Consider the following 23,381-nt stretch of genomic DNA (forward strand, 5'->3'; position numbering starts at 1 on the left):
AAAAAACTACCCAGTTATGAAACAAACAATAGCAGAATGACCTTGGCCCCTTCAGTTAAAAACATGATGATATGGCACAAGTTTTTGCTGCTGCTTATAAATTATTATGAAGCCAAATTGAAACTATTATCACTGAAACATACTTCAAAGCTTTTGCCGTATGGCAAGAGAATTAGTCCCTTATTTATTCAATAGTGTACTACATAAAAAAGTTTGTGAATCTTAATTGTGAAACCCCAGACTAAATAGATGATGAAAGATGAAGAAGATCAAGAAATTCAAGAAAATCAAGAAACACAAGATTGAAATTCAAGAAAAAGAAAAGTCCAAGAAGCTCAAGTTTGAAGATTATTTCCCATTCTTGTTTCTTGAATCTTTTTCTATATAGGTTTCTTGTTTCTTGATTTATATTTAGTAGGATTTAATTTCCTATCATTAGTAGGACGTTTATCACAGATCTAGTAGATTCATTTTTCTTTATTCTTTTTAATAGAATAGGGATTTTCTTTTTCTTGTTTTTAATTATTTTTTGTAGAGTAGAATAGGGATTTGTAGTCATAAAAGAAGAGACCACTAGGCCTGTATAAAAGGGTTCTCATGACTGTAAATACGATTCACGTTTTGAGCTTAAACCTAGTTTGCAATAGAGTTATTTTTCTATTTGGTGTTCTTTATCCTTGTTTGGTTCCAGCAAGGTGGTGATAGTCTTTACCTTGTTTTTTCGGTTAATTGTGGTGTTTCTTTATCACGTTAATTGATTTTACTGGTGACTTAGGAACTTTATTTGTTCTTGATCATTCAAGAACGCGTTTTGATTAAAATTCGTTCTAGTTCATACCGAACCTTAATTTTCTTACAATCGTCCACATTAATACTTACTAGATTTAAACAATTCAATAGTTATTTTTATAGTTCAAATCGTCATCTTTCACATAGTTTTTTGAATTTTTAATCCGACACCTATAACGAGATCATCTTGCTTTCTTGAATTTATCAAATAAAACAGAAAGAACAGATCCTGTCGATCGTTCTTTGTTAATTCGAAGAATCACATCAATTTGGTATCAAAGCCTATTTCACACGACGAATCACATCAATTTGGTATCAGAGCCTATTTCACACCACGAATCACATCAATTTGGTATCAGAGCGCAGTTGAGTAATTTCATGGATTATATTCGAAAAGAAAGAGAACGTTGGTTCAAAAAAGATGATGAAAAAAAAAAAAGAAGCTCTTTTCCGCGCTAGATGTTACCCTCACATGGTAAGGTATGTTCGGTGGATCGTTGATAATGAGAGTCATATTAATGTTGTTTCGAAGAGATGGTTTAAATCCCGGCTTGTCAACCAAGCATCCATATCCTTATAGCATCGAATTTCAGAACGCGAATGATGGGCTTAGAGGTAACTCGTCGAATGCCTGGTTTTCTTTTTCTATGGCAAAATATATAAAGATCTTGTTTGGTGTGATGTAACAAAGAGGGATGCTTGCTTATTATGAAGACACGTGGGTGTATGATAGGGGTGCTAAATATGATGTATACCGCAATACCTATTCTTTTAAAAGGATGGCCGAAAAATCAATTTGGTTCCCTTGAATCCGGAAAGATATTGCTAAAAACTCAAGTATGTTGATGATTCTTTTGTGACCAAATTACAAATCATTGGTCCCATCAACGTGAAACGGAACAAACGGAGGAGAAGAATGAATTAGATTCACAAGTTGAGGATTTACCTCCAAAGTTTGATGAGGATCCATTGGAGCATCCAACTATTTGTGAGATTAACTTTCCATCTTTAAGTGATTTCAAAAGAATCCAGATTTTGTTTTTTACTCCACACCAAACAATGCAGTGTATTGCATAGGACCAATAGTGTATGAAGATTTGAAAGCGAAAGAGAATGAGTTCTTCAAAAAGAGTCTATGAATGAGAGTTTAATTTATGATCTAGTTCGAGCAAGAATTATTCCTCAAAAGGTCAATCTTTGCAAGAAAGTGTAGATTTAATATCTCTCAATTTCATTGAGGTTAATGGCTATAATCATGTCAAATATGAGAGCATCAAAATCATCGATGAGCTCTTGAAGACATGATTTGATCTCATACCTTGATCCAAAGGTACTTAATTTGATTTATTTAATGGTTTTCATAAGCATTAACTTAGCTTATTCATGCAAACACCACATAGACAAGGGAATGTTCAAGATTCTTGAAGATCAAAAGGATATAAATGTTGATTATGGCTTAAACATTGAAGATCGTTTAAGATTATATGTTTGAGAAATCATGGAAAAAAGGTTACTACTAAGAAAGTGGGATTTAGTTACATATGTAAAGCTTTCTTTCAACATGATGAAGCTACATGACAAGACTAGAAAAATGCAACTTAAAAACTTTGGTGAGTATGGGTTGTTCCAAATTTTTTTTGTTTGCTAATCTTTCACCATTTATGGAGCCTTTAGACTCGAGGACGAGTCTTTCAATAAGGGGAGAATGATGAAAGATGAAGAGAAGATCAAGAAATTCAAGAAAATCAAGAAACACAAGATTGAAATTAAGAAAAGAAAAAGTCCAAGAAGCTCCAAGTTTGAAGATTATTTCCATTCTTGTTTCATGAATCCTTTTCTATATAGGTTTCTTGTTTCTTGATTTATATTTTAGTAGGATTTAATTTCCTATCATTAGTAGGACGTTTATCCTAGATCTAGTAGGATTCAGTTTTCTTTATTCTTTTCTTTGTAGAATAGGGATTTTACTTTTCTTGTTTTTAGTTATTTCCTTTGTAGAGTAGAATAGGGATTTGTAGTCATAAAAGGAGAGACCCTAGGCCTATATAAAGGGTTCTCATGACTTGTAAATATACGATTCACGTTTTTGAGCTTAAACCTCAGTTTGCAATAGAGTTATTTTCTCTATTTGGTGTTCTTTATCCTTGTTTTTGGTTCCAAGCAAGGTGGTGATAGTCTTTACCTTGTTTTCAGTTGCGTGTGGTGTTTCTTTATCACGTTAATTGATTTCAAGTGGTGACTTAGGAACTTTATTTGTTCTTGATCATTCAAGAACGCGTTTCTTGATTAAAATTCGTTCTAGTTCATACCGAACCTTAATTTTCTTACCATCGTCCCGCCCTCAATACTTACTAGATTTAAACAATTCAATAGTTATTTTTATAGTTCAAATCGTCATCTTTCACATAGTTTTTGAATTACTTTAATCCGACACCTATAACTTGAGATACATCTGTTTCTTGAATGTTCGCCATCAAATCGCTTCAAGAACAAGATCCTGGTCGATTGGTTCTTTGTTAATTCGAAGAATCACATCAATAGAGGAGGTTAGTACATAAACTTTTGATAAGAGATCTTTTGCGCCCTTACCACCGGACAATCCAACAAATGCATGCACTTGTGTAATGATAAACTGTATTTTATCTATACATGCTCAGGGTATTTGGTTTCCACTTCATGTTTTCTTGGGGTTCAAACTAGACTTTCAAAGCTAAATCAGGTTCTTCTCTCCAACTCAAGGTCTTTTCTTTTCAATAGCTTATAGTTCTCTCTTTCTCTGTTTTTTTTTGGTTTCAGATCAAGATTGTTGGTGATCTACAGGAGCAAAGCTGACCTTGTTTGGGTTTGCTGAGTAGTTCAGTGGGCGCTACCCCGAATCATCCTTATATCTTGGGATAGTTGTAGCATAAAACAGTCAAAATATGAAGTTCCTGTAATTTGTAGCTTTGCTATATTTATTTGATCTGTGCAATTTTGAAAAAGTATGATGACCTGAAATGGATTGAGGCCTTCCATGTTTCTTCCTTCCCTCTTGAATTTAGAAATTTGTAAATGTTTATTGGTTACTAATTTAGAATGAATTTGGCATCTTTTTAACTTGTGTTGTGTGATTGACTGAGCTCTGGGAAACTCTCTTTCTACTTCATCAATGGAGAGCTTAGCGCACCTTGAAGCACTGTGTGAGAGGCTTTACAATTCACAGGATTCTGCTGAGCGAGCTCATGCAGAGAATACACTGAAATGCTTCTCAGTAAATAGCAGCTATATTTCACAATGTCAGTACATTTTGGACAATGCATCAACTCCTTATGCATTGATGCTGGCTAGTTCAAGCTTGTTGAAGCAAGTAACAGAACAGCACCTATCTTTGCAGATCCGGCTTGATATTCGTAATGTTTCTAGTTTGACTGCAGAGACTTTTGCCTATGTCCCTATGATTGTTTCTTCTAACCGCCCCCCCTCTTCTTTTTTTCTTTTTCTGTTTTCCTTTTCTCTATATTATTTGCAATTTACTTTTATGCTGCTTTGGAATGCCATCCTGATTTCTAATTAAGTTAGAATATATGAAGGTAAAGTAGAAGTATTTTGGCCTCATATTTGCTGTTCTAATAAGGAAGAAGGTGAAAGGTTCAGGCTGTCACTTATTCTTTACTTTTATGGCCGGCATTCTGTATTTACTGCTTTAATATTCTGCCGCCCGTAGAAGTGTTAAGGATATGCCGAAAACTAGAAATGTTGGAAAACGGAGTATTAAGTCGAACCGTTGTAGTGAAGTTCTTGGGAGTCTTCTAATTCAGATTTTGGCATTTATCAAAGTCGCGCTTATGTTATCCTTTTGATGTTTCTATGGTTGTAAAATACTGATTACATATTCTCATGCATACATTACTACGTCTAGTCTGCTATTATTGTAGCTAATCTGCTCCTTTTTTGAAGGCAACTATCTCATAAATTACCTGGCAACAAGAGGAATTGACTTGGAGCCTTTTGTAACTGCATCTTTAATTCAACTGCTTTGTCGAGTGACAAAGTATGGGTGGTTTGAGGAGGACATTTTTAGAGAGGTGGTCAAAGAATCCACAAGCTTTCTGAATCAGGTAATGATGTTTAAGATCTTCTTTTAACCTCTAGTGTAAATGATAGGGGTGGGGGAATTGCACCAGATGATGGGTTGAGGATCTTTTCAAAGCTTATTGCTTTATCTTGAAAATTCATGCCTTTACAGTTCTAAATTTGAAATGTAGTATATTATCTTAATTCCTTACTGTGCTCTTCTGATTTTCCTTCTCTTTGAATTGCAAGTAACTATGTCCATACTGCATTAACTTTTTGGCCACGCCCTCCTTTTTGCTGGAAATTTCTGAGATTTCATTTTGCATAATTGGTATGGTGATGGTTGAGTCTGGTGCTCATGGTTGAGTTGAGTCTTCTTTCCTTTGTTCTTGATTTGTTTTCTAGCTATATTTATAGCAGATTTTACCTCCATCTTTTTTAGATTGGTTAGATTCTACAACTAGGTTGAAAAATCGTAAGCTGCTTGGGCTTTGTGTCTGATATATTGTCAAGTCTTGGCTGGAACCTATGTTGCTCGGATCCTCTAAAAGTGCCGCCGCACTCGTGTTGGATCCTCAAGAAAAGTAGTGCATAGTTGGAGGATCCAACACGTCTGAGCAGCATAGACTGGAACTTGACAACAAACATACTGAAAAGATCAAAGAAGAAGGGTAATTCACATGAAGGACATGCTAAAAAAAACTAAGAATCAGTGGTGAAGGCCAAATAAACTCAATTTCGGTCAGGAAAAATGACTGAGGCCTTGATAATTACTTACAAAGAAAAAAGGGACAAAAGGGTGAGAAATGATGGAATAGCTTTTATTATTCCCTCAAACATAGTACTTACATATGTTACAAATTTGGTGAACTCCTATTTTTATGCTTAATTAAACTCCTAGAAGATTGGCGGAAATTTAGGGAGAGGAAGAAAGATCGAGAGATGGTGTTCGTTGACTTAGAGAAAGTGTATCATAGACTACCAAGAAAGTTCTTTGGTGGATGCCGGAGAGGAAAGGAACTCATATTAAAGTATGTAAATGCCATAAAAGATATGTATGAAGGAGTCGTCTTGAGTGTGAGAATAGTAGTAAATGATGCGTAATAGTTTCCCAATACCGTTAGTTTCGACAAGGGATCGAAGTTGAGCTTGTACTATTTTATCCCAGTCATGGATGTGTTAACAATATATAGGACGAGGTTCCATATTGCATGCTATTTGTTGCGCTAATTGACGAAATTAGCAAGGACGTTGTCCTAAAGCGTGAACTTTGGAGAAGCATTCTGGAGAGTAATGGATTTAGTTTAGGATAAGTAGGAGTAAGGATATGCTCTGCAAGTTGACCCAACATAAGAAGAGTGAACTTAAGATTAGATTAGCCAACATGGTGGTGCCTAGTCAAATCGCTTACTAATATCCTAAATGAATCTACAATAGTCTCAGTAATAAGGATTAGAGTAGTACTCCAGCCCAATTTACTTGTTTTGAGCTCACATCCTTCTAATGAGCAAAACCTTTTGTTCCCACGAGAGAGAACATTTTCTCTCCGTTTCAATTATGTGTCTTACTTCCTTTTCATTTTGTTTTAAAAAGATTGCCACCTTTCTCTATTTAGTACCTTTTTCATTTCAATATTCTCATTTTGCCCTTAATGACACCTCCTTATACGAATGTCATGACATGTTTAAGACCACAAGATCCAAAGGGTGATTTTGGTATGCTATACACACCTTTAATTGAAGATCACATGATTTAAAGATCTTCTTTACATTCGTAAACTTCGTGCCAAGACACACAAAATGAAAGGAGGGAGTAGTTAGTCAGTGCCAATCCTTCATCTGACTGCCAAGATTAGAAACTATATTTGGAAATTGGCATACAGCTAAATTCGCAAAGAGATATCTTATCAATGCTCCCAGGCACATTTATCGAGGACATCCTCTAGCGTCCCTTTTGGGCCTTAGTTTCTCTCTTCAGTGATCCCTCCGATCACCGGAAATTTCTCTTCTCCTCTATTTTCTCTTTTCCTTTCTCTTCTTTATTATGGGTGGGAGTTGTTTCTTTGTTTCAGGTGATAAATCTTTTGAAATTAAAGATATTAGCGAAGGTCAGATTAGGTGGTTCTTGTTCAGTGAACGGAGCAGTCGTTTCTCCAGCAAAATAAAAATCGATGAAAGCAATTTGAGATGGGTTTGCAGTGCGTTACAACAGGCTTCTCGGGGCTCTGGAAACCTCTATAGAAGATGGGAAGAAAGCAACAAAATGATCTACATAGAGTATATCAAAATTACAACATTTATGGGCGTTTTTTACGTATTGAGATATGGAGGGGAGACAGGAAAAATGCTATTATTATTCCGGAGGTAGATTCTAATCTTGGCTGGGCTGAAATTGCTTCAAAGATTCTCAGATTCTTGGGCAAGCCTTTGAACCCAGCTCTTCAACGTTTCATTTCTCAGGGGAAGTCTTATTTCGAGGCTGCTTGCAAGCTGAGTTGGCCGGATCTGGCAGATCAAGCCAAACCGGTATTGGCAAATTTGTTTCTTTCCTGTTGTCTTGTGGGCACCTTCAACGATCCCTACAACTCGAGCCCAAATCCGGAGGTTATTCAAAAATGGTTTCTGAGCAGATGGAAGATAACAGCTGGGTTGAGGGTCACTCCTATTTCTCACAACCAATTTCTTTTCGAATTCCCGTTGAGGCAGGAGGCGGAGAGGGTAAAAATGGGTGATTGGTTTTGGAATGGCAGAAGCCTTGCTCTCGAATGGTGGTCTCCGGTGGCCGGAACTCAACTTGCAACACCAAAGTCTGCTTCCCGATGGGCGAGAGCTTTCGGAGTTCCATTGCATGCCTGGTCGGAGAAAACCATGAAATTCATCGGTGATTCTTGCGGTGGTTATGTGGATACTGATGAGGACACGAAGAAGAGGAATCATCTCTACTGGGCTCGTACTTGCATCACTGATTCTACCCAGGAGATTCCCAGAAAGATCGATCTGAAATATGAGGATTGGACCTTTGAGATCTCCATTGTTGCCGATGCTGTTGCAAAAATTATAGCCTCAGGGAATGGGCCACAGGGGCAGGTTATTGACCAGCGGTCCAAGACTACAGAGCCAGCATGTGTCATGCCTGCAAAGTCAGAGAGTTTTTAAATTTTGAATCTCCTAGGGTTGGGCCATCCTCTATTTCAGCCCAACAGCAGGGTCAGGCCCAAACTTCAGTCCAGCCCCGAGTGGACCACTTATATTATTCCAGAAGGCAGAAAAGGAATAAAGCTCCCCTTATTAAGAAGAGGCCACAATTACATGAGTGGAAATCAAAAGGGCCAGCCCAAACCCTTTATCAGGAAGCCCCTACTCTTTTTACAAAAGGGAAGGGCCCAGCTGAAACTTTCTATGCGGATTCAGTAGTGACGACTAGTCAATCTCTTGTCAAAACTGATCACGATCGTTCTATGGCAGATAATGACGATGCAGATGATGAAGCGGAATACTTGCAATCCTCTCTCTCTTCTTCTCTCTCCCTTCTTTACACCTGAATCTCACTTGCCCAATCCTCAGGGTTCTGATTTTTCCCCTTCCTCTGGAAGTAATACTTTGCAATTAACATGGGATGGGTATAATCACGATATACATCAGGATATTCATACTCCAACATTAATTGAGATGTCGCACTGGACTAAAATAACCATGACTAAAGCATGCAAGGCTTTTTGGGTGAATTCTTTAGGTTTCGAGCCTGAAATCTTCAATATGATTCTGCGCATGGAGCAGAAAAGGCAATCTCAATTGCAGCAGCAAAAGGGGAGAAGTAGCGAGACTAAGAAACCAAAAAAGAAGGAAGAATTAGAGGCAAAGAAATTGGTTTGCACTATTACATATGAAAAAGGTGAAGGATCCAACAGGGGCAGGCAACTCAAAGCCTTCTCTGAATGAAAGCCAAGATCATTAGCTGGAACGTAAGGGGGCTCAATGATACGAGCAAGAGGAGCACCATCAATTCTCTTATTCAGAAGTGGAAGCCCGACATTCTATGTTTGCAGGAAACTAAGATCCAAGGCTGTTCTGTGGAGATAGCTAGACAGTTATGGGGTTCAAGATGGGTTGAATGGGTGGAACTGAAAGCAAGTGGCAATAGAGGGGGTATAATTATATTATGGGATAAAAGACAATGGAGTTGTATTGATGCACACCAAGGACAACACACTATGTCAACTATGATGGAAGGTGTTCAAACTAATTTCAAATTCTGCTTTACTGGTGTCTATGGGCCACATACTAACTGGGAAAGGGATGTCTTCTGGAACGAATTAGCCGGTGTAAGGGGCCTTTGGAATGAAAGCTGGGTCATCGGAGGAGATTTTAATGTGTGTCGTTTTGAAAGTGAAAGATTCAACTGTATAAGAAGATCTAGAGCCATGAAATGATTCTCTGAGTTTATTCAAGACATGGACTTAGTTGATTTACCATTGCAAGGGGCATTCTATACTTGGACCAGGGGGGAAAATTCACTACAAGCTTCTAGAATTGATAGATTCTTGATTTCTTTAGAGTGGAATGACGCTTTTGGCTCTGTGAAACAATTGGCTCTACCCAAGGCTATCTCGGATCATAAACCCATCTCCTTAGAGAGCGGTGACTGGTCTAATGAACCTTCTTATTTTAAATTTGAAAATATGTGGCTCCAGCAGGAAGGTTTTACTGACTTGGTAAAGCAGTGGTGGCAAGGTTACGTGGTTAATGGTTCTCCGGACTTCATCCTCTCTCAAAAGTTGAAATCTTTGAAAAAGGATTTGGTTACATGGAACAGGGAGGTTTTTGGCAAAATTTCTACCAGAACTAACAAAGCTTTGGAAGAAATTTTATTTCTTGAACAGGCAACTGAAGGAGGTTACAAACTCAAGCTGAAAAGAACAAATTATTGCATTTGAAAATGGAGATCCAACAGTTAGCTAAGGCTGAAGAAACATCTTGGAGACAGAAATCAAGATGCCTGTGGTTGAAAGAAGGGGACAGAAATACTAAATACTTCCAAAGAGCTGCCAACTCTCATAGAAGTTACAACTGTATTGATAGGTTGAAGGTGGGGGACAACATCATTGATGACAAAGTGCGAGTAAAAGATGCTATTCTTGACTTCTATCAGCAGTTGTATGCTGAGGATGAAGCTTGGAGGCCTTCAGCAACCTTTGAAGGCTTGGGTTGTCTGAACCAAGACGATAGGGATGCTCTTGAACAACCTTTTGAAGAAGAGGAAGTGTTGAGTGCTTTAAACTCTTGTGCCCCTGACAAGAGCCCAGGACCAGATGGCTTCACAATGGCCTTCTATCAGAACTGCTGGGACACTATTAAACAGGACCTTATGGGAACTTTTCATCATTTTCACAGCAATTGCCACATGGTAAAATCCTTCAATGCTTCTTCTATTGCCCTTATCCCTAAAAAGAAAGGTGCTATAGAACTTAAAGACTTTAGGCCTATCAGTCTTATTGGTAGTGTCTACACGTTGGTGGCAAAGGTGCTGACTGAAAGATTGAAAAAAGTGATTGGGAGATTGGTCTCAGGTTATCAAAATGCTTTTATAAGAGGCAGACAGATCACTGATGCAGCTCTTATAGCAAATGAAGTCTTGGATTGGAGACAAAAAAGTGATGCCCCTGGTCTCTTATTCAAGTTGGATATAGAGAAGGCTTTTGACAAACTCAACTGGTAGTATCTCACTTCTATTCTAAGGCAAATGGGGTTTGGTGAGAAATGGATCAAATGGATTAAATACAGCTTTTCTACAGTTAAATTTTCCGTTCTGGTCAACAGAAGTCCTGTAGGGTTCTTCTCCCCTAAGAGAGGGATAAGGCAAGGTAACCCCCTATCTCCCTTTCTCTTCATTTTGGCCATGGAGGGTCTCAGTAACATGCTGGAAAAGGCAAAGCAATTGCAGTGGATTGGTGGTTTTGAAGTGGGTAACAGGCCTGGTCTTACTGTTCCTGTTTCTCACCTTCTCTTTGCTGATGACACCCTTATTTTTTGTGGTGCTGAGGAGTCTCAAGTGAGGTATCTCAACTTCACCCTTATGATCTTTGAAGCCTTATCAGGGCTCCACATTAACATGATTAAAAGCATTATCTACCCTGTTAATATGGTTCCAGATTTAGAGTTTCTGGCCAGCATCATGTATTGTAGCACTGGCACTTTCCCCACCACATATCTAGGACTCCCCTTGGGAGCTAGTCACAGATCAATGGAGATTTGGAATGTGGTTATTGAAAAGTTTGAGAAAAGATTGGCATCTTGGCAACAACAGTACCTTTCTCTTGGTGGCAGAGTAACACTCATCAATAGTGTCTTGGATAGTATTCCTACTTACTTCATGTCTCTGTTCCCAATACCATCAGGGGTTCAATATCAACTTGACAAACTAAGGAGGACTTTTTTATGGGAAGGTAATAGCGAAAATCACAAGTATCATCTAGTCGAGTGGGACAAAGTAACTCTTCCAAAACATCTAGGTGGTCTTGGTATAAAGGATTTAGCATTACACAACAAATGTATGTTAATGAAGTGGCAATGGAGGTTTAACCAAGATGATGCTGGTCTTTGGAAGGAGATTATCCAAGCTAAATATGGTGGCACTAGACATTGGTGCTCCAACCCAATCTTAACTCCTTATGGAACTGGTTTATGGAAAGATATCAGGAGATTGTGGGATGAGTTCTTTCTCAACACTTCCTTCCAAGTGGGAAATGGGGCTCATCTTCTATTCTGGAAAGACAAATGGCTTGGCTCTATTACTCTTGAGGATGCTTTTCCCAGGCTGTTTCCTATGACAACTAACCCAGATTCAACAATTGCTCAGAACTGGGAGGACAACTCATGGAATTTGCACCTAAGGAGACACCTAAATGACTGGGAAATAGAGGACATGATAGCATTGATTGGGTGTCTACAGAACAGTCCAGTTCTCACTCAGAGAAATGACAGACTTAAGTGGGGCAGTAACAAGAACGGTTCTTATTCTGTCAAAGAAGGCTACCTGCTTCTGACCTCCAACAAGGACCTGATTGATCAATGGCCTTGGAAGCTCATTTGGAAAATCAATTTACCGCCTAAAGTCTCCTGTTTCTTCTGGGTCGCTCTAAAAGGGCTTGTTTAACTCTGACAACCTCATGAAAAGGAAATTTCATCTCGCTAATAGATGTTACATGTGCCATTGCACCTCTGAAACCATTAACCACCTATTCTTACACTGTCCAGTTGCTACAGATGTGTGGAATATGTTCCTCACTTTGTTTGATTTGCAATGGGTTATACCTCACACTGTCAGGGAAGTTTTTGTCTGTTGGAGTTCTTGGAAAGTTGGGAAGGCCATCAGAAGAATCTGGTCTATGGTCCGTGCTTGCATTTTGTGGTGCTTATGCATGGAAAGGAACCAAAGATGTTTTCATGCTATTGTAACTGCCAACTCCAATCTCAAGGCCAGATGCCTGACTACTCTTTTTAGCTGGATTAATTTTACCCCTGCATATAACCAGACTCTTTTTTTTGGATTTTATTAGCTCCTTAGTCTTATGATAGATTCTTGGATTTGTCAGCTCTCTAGACTTATGATAGGTTTTTTGTTATCTTTGTATGAGCTGATATTTCCTCCTCTTTTGTAACTATGCATCCCCTTGATGCCTTTGTGATTATAAAACACTTACATCATCAAAAAAAAAAAACTATATTTGTGGGGTGTTTTGCCTGTTTTTCTCGTTCTGTTGTTATATGTATCCACGATGATTCTAGGTCAGCTTTTTTTCTTCTTGGTGGTGCAAAGCAACAAAGTTGAATGAGTAATATGACACTCTCGCATCTGCTCATTTATCCCACACTTCATTTTGAACTTTTGTTTTTCTGACCAATTACTTCATGTTGACCTTGTGGATGTGATTGGGCTATGAGATCAGTTTTAGGTACACAGTTAGTTGTTTGCAAAGCAATCCCTGATAGATCCCATTTGTTCACAGCAAAACTGCAATTTGCAGAGTACAGAAGAAGATGATATTGATGTGAGTGACAAGCAAAACTGATCTTTAATGAGTATCAAAATTTGATCAAGAGGTCTCCTGCAGAATGTATGTAATATGATGTGGAATGTGGAAACTGATTTTATTTTGGTTTATTGGACTTTATTCAACATTCTTGGCATGTTTGTATTTATGACTTTCAGCTTTTAAGAGGGTTTAAGAATGTTCCTATTTTCTTTATGAATGTCCAAATTCTGGCGAGAACAGAATGTGAGCATACACTTTGTGAAGATTGATAGATATTTACGTGCTGCGTGCTCTTTCTCTTTAACCTTTCCATTTTTTATGTAAGGTTGCTATGACTTGCGCTAGTGTATTTGCAATCTGGTATATGATATTCTAATTGGTGTATTTTCGTGGTTTGTGATATCTATGCCTCAGACAGCATCTTGTTATGCAATTGGTTTGAAGATATTGAATCAACTTGTGTCAGAGATGAATCAGGTTAGTCTTTCATATGATGTATAGTTCTTAATATGACCTTGACTGACTGATGTCATAACCTGCCAAAACCATGTAGATGAAATCCAAAAAGGGAAACTAGTAGAGGAGGTACCATGTGATGTTTCAACTGCTAGAGTTGTAAGCTTATAGAAATATGTTAGTGCTGAATGACATGTCCTAAATCTCCTAATGGGTTGTGTAAGTGCATAAAAAATGTTCATTATTCTTGCGACTTTCTTTAAGTGATTTATCAGCAATCTCTTAACATGTGAAAGTCCCTAGCTTACATCGATATGGTATTAGATTTTTCTTCCCCTTTTGCTGTCAAATTACTTGGTTGTATCCTATTAACTCTTACCGTTTTAGTCCAGCTCCTGGATTAATTCGGGAACTCTAGATCATTATATTGGAATTTACTTTAGTATAATGAATTAAAGAGAGAATGATTAGCTGTATCTTGTGTTGCTATTTACACTTTTGGTTTAAAGGAATGCTACCAGGCACTTTCCCCAGGCAAACCTCTAAAGGTCCGTCGAGCCTTTGGAACCCTCCTCCGGTGGTATTAGATTACCGGAGCCATCACCTGTTTCTTTCATCACCCTTGGTCCCTTCTTAAGTTCAGGCATGGAAAATTGAATTTATTTCAGACTAGGGGCAAATCTTATGATCTTATGGAATCCAAAGCTTCTTCTGAGATTTTGGTTTGATTTGATGGAGAGCTCAAAACTTTACATCAGGAGGATGATGTTAAGCAAAGGAGCTCTATTATGGCATTGCAGAAGGCTGCAGAGATAAGGTGAAAAGCTTTAACTCCTGGAGAGGTAGAGATTTTTCTACCAACATTTACTGTTCCTTGAAATTCAATAGATATGACAGATTCATTTCGGTTATTACAGTTAATGGTCAAGCTAGGTCAGTGATCATTTCCTGAAAACAAGTTTAATGGATGGAGTGGACTTGTAACAATAATTGAAAGCTTCACTAATAGAGAATCAGCCTGTACAGGGTGAATGAATTAACTGCTACAAGAGGCATAAAGTCTCAGTACATTAGTGGGGAGAAGGTTCGGGGCAGATGTTTCAGACAGCCAAGAGGAATGGGTGGATCAGGTTTTTGCCTCAAACAGTGTAGACAGTAACCTGGCCATCACACATCTGTTGTATGCTGATGACTCTTTGGTTTTCTGTGATGCTGATCAACCGAAATATTTAAGACTTAGTCTGGTTGTTTTTGAAGCTGTTTCAGGGCTACATGTGATTTGGAGGAAGAGCAGGTTGTACCCAGTGAATGAAGTGCCAAACATCCAGGTTTTAGCTGCTGTTTTGGGTTGTGAGGTGGGATTATTACCAAATACTTATCTGGGTCTGTCGTTGGGTGCCAAGAACAAAGCATAAGGAATATGGAGTGGGGTGATTGAAAGGTGTGAAAAGAGATTAGCAACTTGGAAGAGGCAATACCCATCTCGGGGAGGCAGGGTCACTTCGGTAAACTCTGTACTAGATGCACTACTATGTGATGTCTTTATTTCCTCTACCAGTTAAGGTGAGGGATATATTGGATGCACTCGGGAGAAATTTCATCTGGAAAGGCAATAGTAAAAAGAATTCATTTCACTTGGTGGAATGGGACATTCTCATCACTAACAAAAGGCAAGGGGGTCTGGGAATCAGGAATCTCAAAGCTCATAACCATAGCCTGCTTTTGAAACGGTTGTGGAGATACAATACGGAACCTAGTGCTCTATGGAGAAAGGTTATATGTGAGAAGTATGGGCAAGTAGAACAATGGTGTACCAATCCTGTTAACAGCCCTTATGGAGTTGGAGCGTAGAGAACAATCAGGCAGCTCTGGAATTTTATGTCGCTCAACACAAGTATAAGCCATAAGGGTGGGAAATGGAAGAAAAACACTTTGTTTGAATGATAATTGGCTAGGACATGGTCCAATTAAAGATTGAATTCCATAGCATCACAACAATGCCAAAAATTAAACTGGAAGAAGCATGGGGGCAGCATGGGTGGAACATCATCTTCAGGAGAGGACTTAATGACTGGGAACTTGAGAGAGTTGCTGAGTTCTTTGGAACCTTGGAGGGTTTTTAAAGGATTGAATGAGCATGATGATACTTTAATCTGGAAGAATGTGTAGTAAAGGATCTTTTATACAGTTAAATCTGCTTACTCAAAACTTTCATCCTCAAGAGCATACAAGTAGATGGCCATGGTAGGAAATTTGGAAAGTAAAAGCTCCTTCCAAGGTCATCTGTTTTTCATGGCTGGTGGCAAGGGCTTTCAATTATGTTCAAGATGTATGTTGTGTGACAGAGCTTTGGAAACCAACAGTCATCTTTTTATTCATTGTGCTCTTACAACACAGCTGTGGCAACTCTTTCTGAGCCTGGTTAGAATGAACTGGACCATGCCAGCAACCACTGTTGAACTTCTTGAGTGTTGGAACAACAATGGCGACATTGTGAGGCAGAAATCTCAGTGGAATCTAATATCTGCTTGCATATGGTGGACAATTTGGAAGGAAAGGAACAATGGAATTTTTGAAGATAAGCACAAGCCTTTTTGGGAAGTTAAGATGAACCGTGTTCACTTTATTTTTGGTGTAAAGAAGGTCATGGAGAAGATACAAAATCTTTGGTAGATATGCTAGGACTTCTGTAATCTGTAAAATAGGCTTGCACTGCCTCAGTGCTTCTGTGAATAAAATGTTACCGGTCTAAAAAAAACATTAGTGGGGAGAGGAGCTTCAAGGAAGCCTTGCACAAAAACAAATGGACTCAGAGAGAGCCTGAAACAAAAATGGAGAAGACGACTTTAAAAGCCTCCACAAAATTAGAGGATAATGATCTCCTCTGTAGATGCTTGGTTAGGAGATTCCCTGACTGTGATGAGATTCCCACTTGTAATGACGTGAGGAGTTAAGCGCACAGCTGTGGAAAGGAGATCTTTAGGTCTACGATTTGAATGGAATTTGATTTCTATTTGAATTTCAGTCCAGGAAGGCAGATAGACATATTTTAATGGTCGACTGGAGAACGCAAGGCAACAAGTTGATGTTAGAATGGGGGTCTCCAAGTCCGGGGGCTTACCCAACACACACAAAATTTGATTGTTCTGGATTCATATTCTAGGGCTTCCCCTGCAACTTTGATCTGCCAAAGTGATGAAGGAGATTGGAGATAAGTGTGGCAGATGGATAGAGAATAAGAAGAAGACAGCTTAAAAACCATATCAGATGGGCTCGTATTCGAGTTAATCTGGTGTGAGTCGCTAGTGATATAAAGACAATTGGGGGTTCATGAACACAACAATCGAGGTGTCAGCCCTCAATCTTGGAAGGGTGTGATAACCCAATACAACTGGTAAAGGGGAAAGGGACAGGATAGATCCTGTGGATGTTCAGAGGTTTGAAAGGGATTATCCATCAGGTATTGTAATATAGATGGGTTTGTGGTGGAGGACAAAAGAAGATGCATGGCAATCCATCGGGTATCATTCATATAAATGGGTTTGTCGTGGCAGACAAAAGAGGATACAGGGAAAGTGGGAGTGGGTATCAAAAAAAGTGGGAGCTCCTAGGGAGGGGTTAAAAAAAAAACCCAGATGGAATAGTCCTGGTTCACTTAAAAGAATCTGCTGGTCATTTGAATCTGTTGGGCCAAAACTTTTGTTAGACCATTTTGGGCCTACCTGGAGTTCCAACCCAAAGCACTCCTATTAAGTAGAGGCCAAAGCTTTATTTGCCGAGCCTTTTATTGACCGTATTAACATGGATTTGGGCATGGAGTCTGCTCTAACAGAATTCACCTCGATCAGTGGTGATGTAGAAACTATTATGAGGATGGCGGATATATCTATGGGGAGGAAACTGACTATATTTCGTCGCCGGACTCGATAGAGTTACATGAAATCAACATGCATGAGATTTCTCACACAATCACAAGGGAGGAAACACCAACTAAAATCTCAGAAAACATGGGAGAAGTTCAGGAGGGGTGCGACAATAGACATATGGTCAATTATAGACACCCAAGTCTTTTACAATTCAAAGACTCACATGTGGAGGAAGAAATAGAGGACGTTGTAACACTTTGGGTTCATTCACTATATCATTCAACGAAGTCAACAATTTGGTGCTTCTTTTAGAGGATATGAGAAATCATCAGTTTTTAGCCAAAATTGTCCCTTATCTACAGTGTGCACATTGATAGTGTGAGAATGGTTTGGCATGTTGTCATATTGTTTTGTGGTTCGCGACGACTGAAGCTTCTCCGTGCGAAATTAATGTGTGTGTGAGAAATTCTCTTAAAATCTATGTATAGTTATAATAAGTATGCACCATTATCAAGGAGCAGTAGTTGTTACATTGATATTCTGTTACTAATTTAAAATCCTCTCAAGTTGGGAAAGTTCCTTTTGTCGTATAGAAGGATTTGGGGAGCATAAAAGCTTGTTGCCCTTTTAAATTAAGGAAGAAATAAGTTATAGTTTCCTCTGACTGAAATTTCAAATATTGTTAATAAGCTGAGTTATTTCAGAACAACTGGGAAGTTAGAGCTATAACGAAATGAAAGGAATATGTGACGTCTCCATTTGGTTGTGTTACGGACAAAATTTCCTATCTTGATTACAATTTTGAGGCCAAAATTTTCCTTGTTATGCAGGATTGCCACTCCTGAGAAATATCAGTGAGCTTCGGCAAGACAACTAGGGGGGTCTAGTTATCTCACACGATTAGTTGGGGGAAATGGGAATCGGTTTAGCTTCACGGCTGAGTTTTGGGTTTTTTTGGGTAGTCACTGTTAGTTTTTAAGTCCATTCTGTTTGTTGAACCAAAACTGCCTCTCTACTTTAGCAAACTTTTTTTTTTGATCAAGTAATAATTTTCATAAAAGGAGGGCATGAAATATGCCCGTACACAAGAAGTATACTAAAAAGTAGAAAACCTCACTACAAAACATGGTTCTCTCCGAAAGTCACCCAATCCTCTATAACTATAGGAACCTCATGGTTCACCAAAAAGAAATAAGAGCAAGAAGACTATTTCTCAAATAATCAAGATCATTCTATATACCCCCAAAAGCTCTCCTATTCCTCTCTCTCCATAGATCCACATGAGTGCCAAGGGAGCAACATCCCATTCTCTCCGCTTCTTCTCTTCCGTCTTCTAAGAGCCCAACTAACCATGGAATCTTTCACATTGACCGGCATAACCTGCTCGACTCTAAACCATCTCAAATTTTCCCCCCACAAAGAAGATGCTAGTCGACAATATAGAAGAAGGTGATTTACGTCTTCTCCAGATTTGTTGCACATAAAACACCGGCTGGCACTAGTGATCTTCCTCTTCCTCAAATTCTCCGTCGTCAAGATCACGCCTAACAGCTACAGTGAAGAACAAACTGTTCACGGTACCCGGGGGTTCCATCCGAAATATGTGGAAAAGTCGACTCCTATCTAATTAGGAGCTTCTCATAATAAGATTTCACTGAGAAACCACCACTCCCTCCTCTCCCCCATTTCCATACATCAGCCATATCAGTAGAAACATTTTGTTGGTGAAGCAATCCAATCAGATTTTGAAACTCTCCAACCTCCCAATCTTGTAGATTCCTCCGAAATCTCAAATCCCAAAGAACTTCTCCCCCTTGCTCCACTTTAGCAAACTTAAGAGACTAAAGATGCTCAGAGTTATAATTAAATGACAAGAATAGACCTACACCCGTAGGTATGGGACAATTTTGTCCATAAACTTGAGAGTATTTGAATTATTCATGAAGATTGATCATAAGAGGGGTCTGATTAAGTAAAAACCTGAGGCTGCTATCGTGGATAACAACAAAGACATATTTGGTGTTTCATATGAAATTCAAAGATGGGGAGCCTAGAATCAGGGGGAGAAACATTACTTTATGTAATCATTGAAAGTCAAAATCCTTTCATGGAATGTAAGGGGTCTTAACAGGGAGAACAAGAGAAGACTTGTAAAATTTGCTACAACTACAGGGTGCTGAAATATATGTTCTAGTGAAAACTAAGCTGATTGGGGTTCATGATATTAAAAAAAAAAAAAAAAAAAAAAAACTTGCTGGGGCAGAATCCAATGTATTCCAACAGCTTTGGGATAAGAGATGGATATGGAGGCTATAGGAAGGAGTGGAGGGATAGAGGTGCTGTGGGATAAAAGGAATTGGAAGGTTGAAATGGTGGACATTAGTGGACAAATGATCACTTGCAAATTTGTTGGCATTAACCAAGAGTTAACTTGTTATTTGGGTGCAGCTTATGCTGAGTGTGGGAGAATTGAAAGAAGGGAGCTTTTGTGGGAGCTAGCAGCTGTTTAGAAGTAAGTGTGAGGGACCATGGGTTGTGTGGGGGGACTTGTATGTCACCAGATATCCATATGAGAGGACAGCTTGCCATAGAATAATAGGAGCCATGACTAAATTTGTAGAGATAGAAATTTGTCATCTGCTCTTATGCAGATGACACTGGTTTTTTGTGAAGCTGTAGCAAAACAGATTAGCTACATCAGGACGATTCTCCTTTTCTTTGAAGCTACAACTGGATTGTGTGTCAATTGGAGGAAGAGTAGTCTTTTTCCTATCAAGAAGGTTCAACAGATGCAGGGGTTGGCTAGAGTCTGCAATCAGTATACCCGGGCATGCCGTTGGGCAGTAAACACAAGGGTTTGGAGATCTGGGATGGGATTGTGGTGTAAACAGAGAAGAAGCTAGCAAATTGAAACGATACTTATCTCTAGGGGGTAGAGTCACTTGATAAACTCTGTTTTGGATTCTTTGCCTATTTATGTAATGTCTCTATTTCCTCTTCCAGCTAAAGTGGTAAAGAAGCTCGACAAACTAAGAAGATATTTTCTATGGCTAGGAAACAAGGAGGACAAAGGCTATCACCTAGTAAACTGGAAGATTGGTCAGTTAGATAAGGAATCTGGTGGACTAGGAAACATAAATCTGTAAAATGCAGAACAATTGTCTACTGTTGAATGGCTATGGAGAATCAATGGGGAAAAGTAGGCTTTATGAAAGGAGGTCATCCTGAGCAAGTATAGACAGACAGAACACTGGAGCACTAATGCTGTGTCTAACACCTATGGAACCTCAATGTGGAGTTCTATTAGGACTCTCTGGCCCAAACTAACAGAGAATACATGCTACAAGGTGGGAAATGACAGTAAAATATTTTTTGGAAAGATCTGTGGATTGGTCAGGAAGCACTGGTGCATGGCAGGTGTTTGAGCTATTGCAGGTTGTTTATGGATTTAGTGGTACTTCAACAGATCCTGAAATAATTAGATGGAAGGATGACATGTTCTCCGTGAACAGATTATATAAAAAGGAAGTGCCCATGCAGCCTGAAGACTGGACAATGTCATGGAAACAGGTTTGGAAAAGCTTGGCACCAACTAAGTTTAAGCGTTAAGTGTGTGCTCGCTCCCTCACAGATTTGGTCTTTGTTTCTCAGCCTAACAGAGATCAAATGGTCAATGCCAGAGAACACATCAGACTTGTTAAGCTGCTGGATCAGGAGAGGGGGAAGTTAGAGCCAAAAGAGTGATGGGGATTAGTTCCATCCTGTATTTGGTGGACTGTATGGAGAGAGAGAGGAATGGGAGATGTTTTGAAGATAGATTCAACACCACTCAGAAAATCAAGTGGAACTGCATTGCAACTTTCTATTTGTGATGTAGAGAACATTATATAGAAGAAGCTGAACAGATAGTAGAACTTTAAGGCTCCCTGTAATTATTTCTGTTGTTTATAACTACCTTTGTTGGTGTCTCCAGCATGTCCTTAATCTCAGAAACACAACAATACCAATTTCTTTTTTTGAAATTACACAACAATACCAATTTCAAAAGTTTTATGTTGCTAATTGTTGCAATATTAAAGCTAGGTTCGTTTTCTTCTGATTTCAAGTGTTCTGATATGGACCTAATAATGGATAGATTGAACCTCCTTAAATGTTCTCTCAATCAACCAGTTAATACAGCTAATAAACTCATGTCGGTATACATTTTCAAAATATCCAGCCCAGTCCTGGAATGCCATCAGCACAGCATCGTAGGGTGGCTTGCTCCTTCAGAGATCAATCGCTTCTTCAAGTATTCCAAATATCCCTGACATCAATGGCCCAGCTGAAAATTGATGGTAATACTCCATCAGATACAATCATAATTGTGATAGTTGACGTTGTTATTTGAAATCTACTTATCTCGCTGTCGTTGCTTGTTCTTAATATGCAGTTACAATTTCTGAGAATGCGACTAGCAGCAAACTACAAGACCTCGCTCTTGCGATGTCCTTAAAATGTTTATCATTCGACTTTATGGGAACGACGGTTGATGAAAGTTCGGATGAATTTAGCACTATTCAGGTGGTTTTATCTTCTATAACATGCATTTATCAAGTTGTCTAACCTATCTGCAAATATAATATTGCTCACTTAACATTGTTGCAGATCCCATCTTCATGGAAGCAAGTCCTGGAGGATCAATCGACGGTGCAGATTTTTTTTGACTATTATGAGATCAACAAGCCTAACTTGTCGAAGGAGGTCAGTATCTTACTGTTTTCAGTATCTTACTGTTTTCGGTGCACAAGTGGTTTTTGCTTTGTTGTTGTCATGATTATTTAGCTTTGCTCTCAACCAATGATAAATTATTTTGTCATCAAATCTCTAGTTGCTGACTTATCATGGCTTACATGATCATGTTAAATTTTGTTTGATTGTTAAGAACATTAAACCGTGAACTGTTTTATTCATTGATTTATGCTTATTAGTTATAACTAACATTTATAGTTATTGTGTGAGCTCTCCCTCTAGCTGACACTGTCACACATAACTGAGGAAATCAGGGCTTTGATGCTTAACATGTGATTAGCTTCTGTTTCCATAAATTTGTGAGAATGATTCTTGGTTTGGGACTGAATTTTTCCAGAAGGAGCTAATCTTGTCATTCCGCTGTAAAAAAAGTAAATTTTGACAGTGCATGTCCCTTTGCGGCAACTGCTAATTCTTTTGCATTCTGCTGGAAACATGTAAGTGCAGTATTCACTATTTTTGTGTCAAGCTGTTTAAGCAAATTATCGTTTTAATCCTTAAAATGATTGTTGAACTATGTCAATACCAAAAGAAACTGGGTTTGCTAAGAATCTCACTTGTTCACAGGTTTGAAATTAACGATATGTGTGTCTCATCTTTTTCTTGTAATGGTTTACTATTAAACTCATGTGAGGTGGTTTGAAAAATAAATTTGAGTTGCTGTTGTCAGGAATTCTCTTTTCAGTCCTCAATTCAAGTTTGAAGCAGTAAATTGACTAGTGTAACAAAGCTTAATTTTGTCTCAGGCTTTAGAGTGTTTAGTCAGGCTGGCTTCAGTGAGAAGATCGCTGTTTACAAATGACACTTCTAGAGTGAAATACTTGGCACACCTGATGACAGGAACCAAAGACATTATGCAAACTGGAAAAGGTGAAAAGGATCCTTATATCTTAATTATCTTGCTTATAATATCTTGGTCCTCTTCATAGCCATCATAACCATAGCAGATAAAGTTAGTTGTATGGACTTTATATTTATAATTTTGAAGATCAATATTGGCCTCTGGATTTTCTTTCATTTCTTCCCTGGTTGTTTCCATTTCAGTTCTTCCGTTATCTTAATTATTTCTTTCCGGAGCATGAGGAAAACTATCATCCGCTCTCACCAAGAGCTTCTTGTAGTTAGAGAGCTACCGGGAACACTTTGTTACTCCCCAACTCCCAACTCAAGGCAGCGGGTCTGTCAATTGGCTCGCATTGCTTGTGAAGTAAAGCTAGCAATCTCTGAAGCTCGGTACATCCCAATCCTGGATTTCTCTCCTGAACCTCAAATCCCAAAAGTCCCACTCCCTTGTGTCCCCCTAACCTGCTGAACAGACGATTCCTTTTGGCAAGAGACCTTATACAAAACCGGGAGATCATCTTTTAGCACCAAACCTTCACATGACTTTTGCC

The 23,381-nt window shown here is 38.7% G+C and overlaps 1 protein-coding gene across 1 annotated transcript; it reads left to right on the plus strand.

The window, feature by feature from the left end:
• Nucleotides 1-3,868: 3,868 nt before the first annotated feature.
• Nucleotides 3,869-22,857, plus strand: LOC132041993 (uncharacterized; the record flags this gene model as incomplete). The annotated part of the gene is made up of 7 exons (XM_059432657.1): nt 3,869-4,178; nt 4,726-4,886; nt 13,289-13,351; nt 21,416-21,533; nt 21,629-21,759; nt 21,844-21,939; nt 22,734-22,857. Coding segments are annotated over exons 1-7 (934 nt in total), but the record flags the coding sequence as incomplete, so codon positions are not given.
• Nucleotides 22,858-23,381: the final 524 nt, after the last annotated feature.

The sequence above is a fragment of the Lycium ferocissimum genome, unplaced genomic scaffold, assembly GCF_029784015.1.
Source record: "Lycium ferocissimum isolate CSIRO_LF1 unplaced genomic scaffold, AGI_CSIRO_Lferr_CH_V1 ctg12812, whole genome shotgun sequence".
Lineage (NCBI taxonomy): Eukaryota > Viridiplantae > Streptophyta > Magnoliopsida > Solanales > Solanaceae > Lycium > Lycium ferocissimum.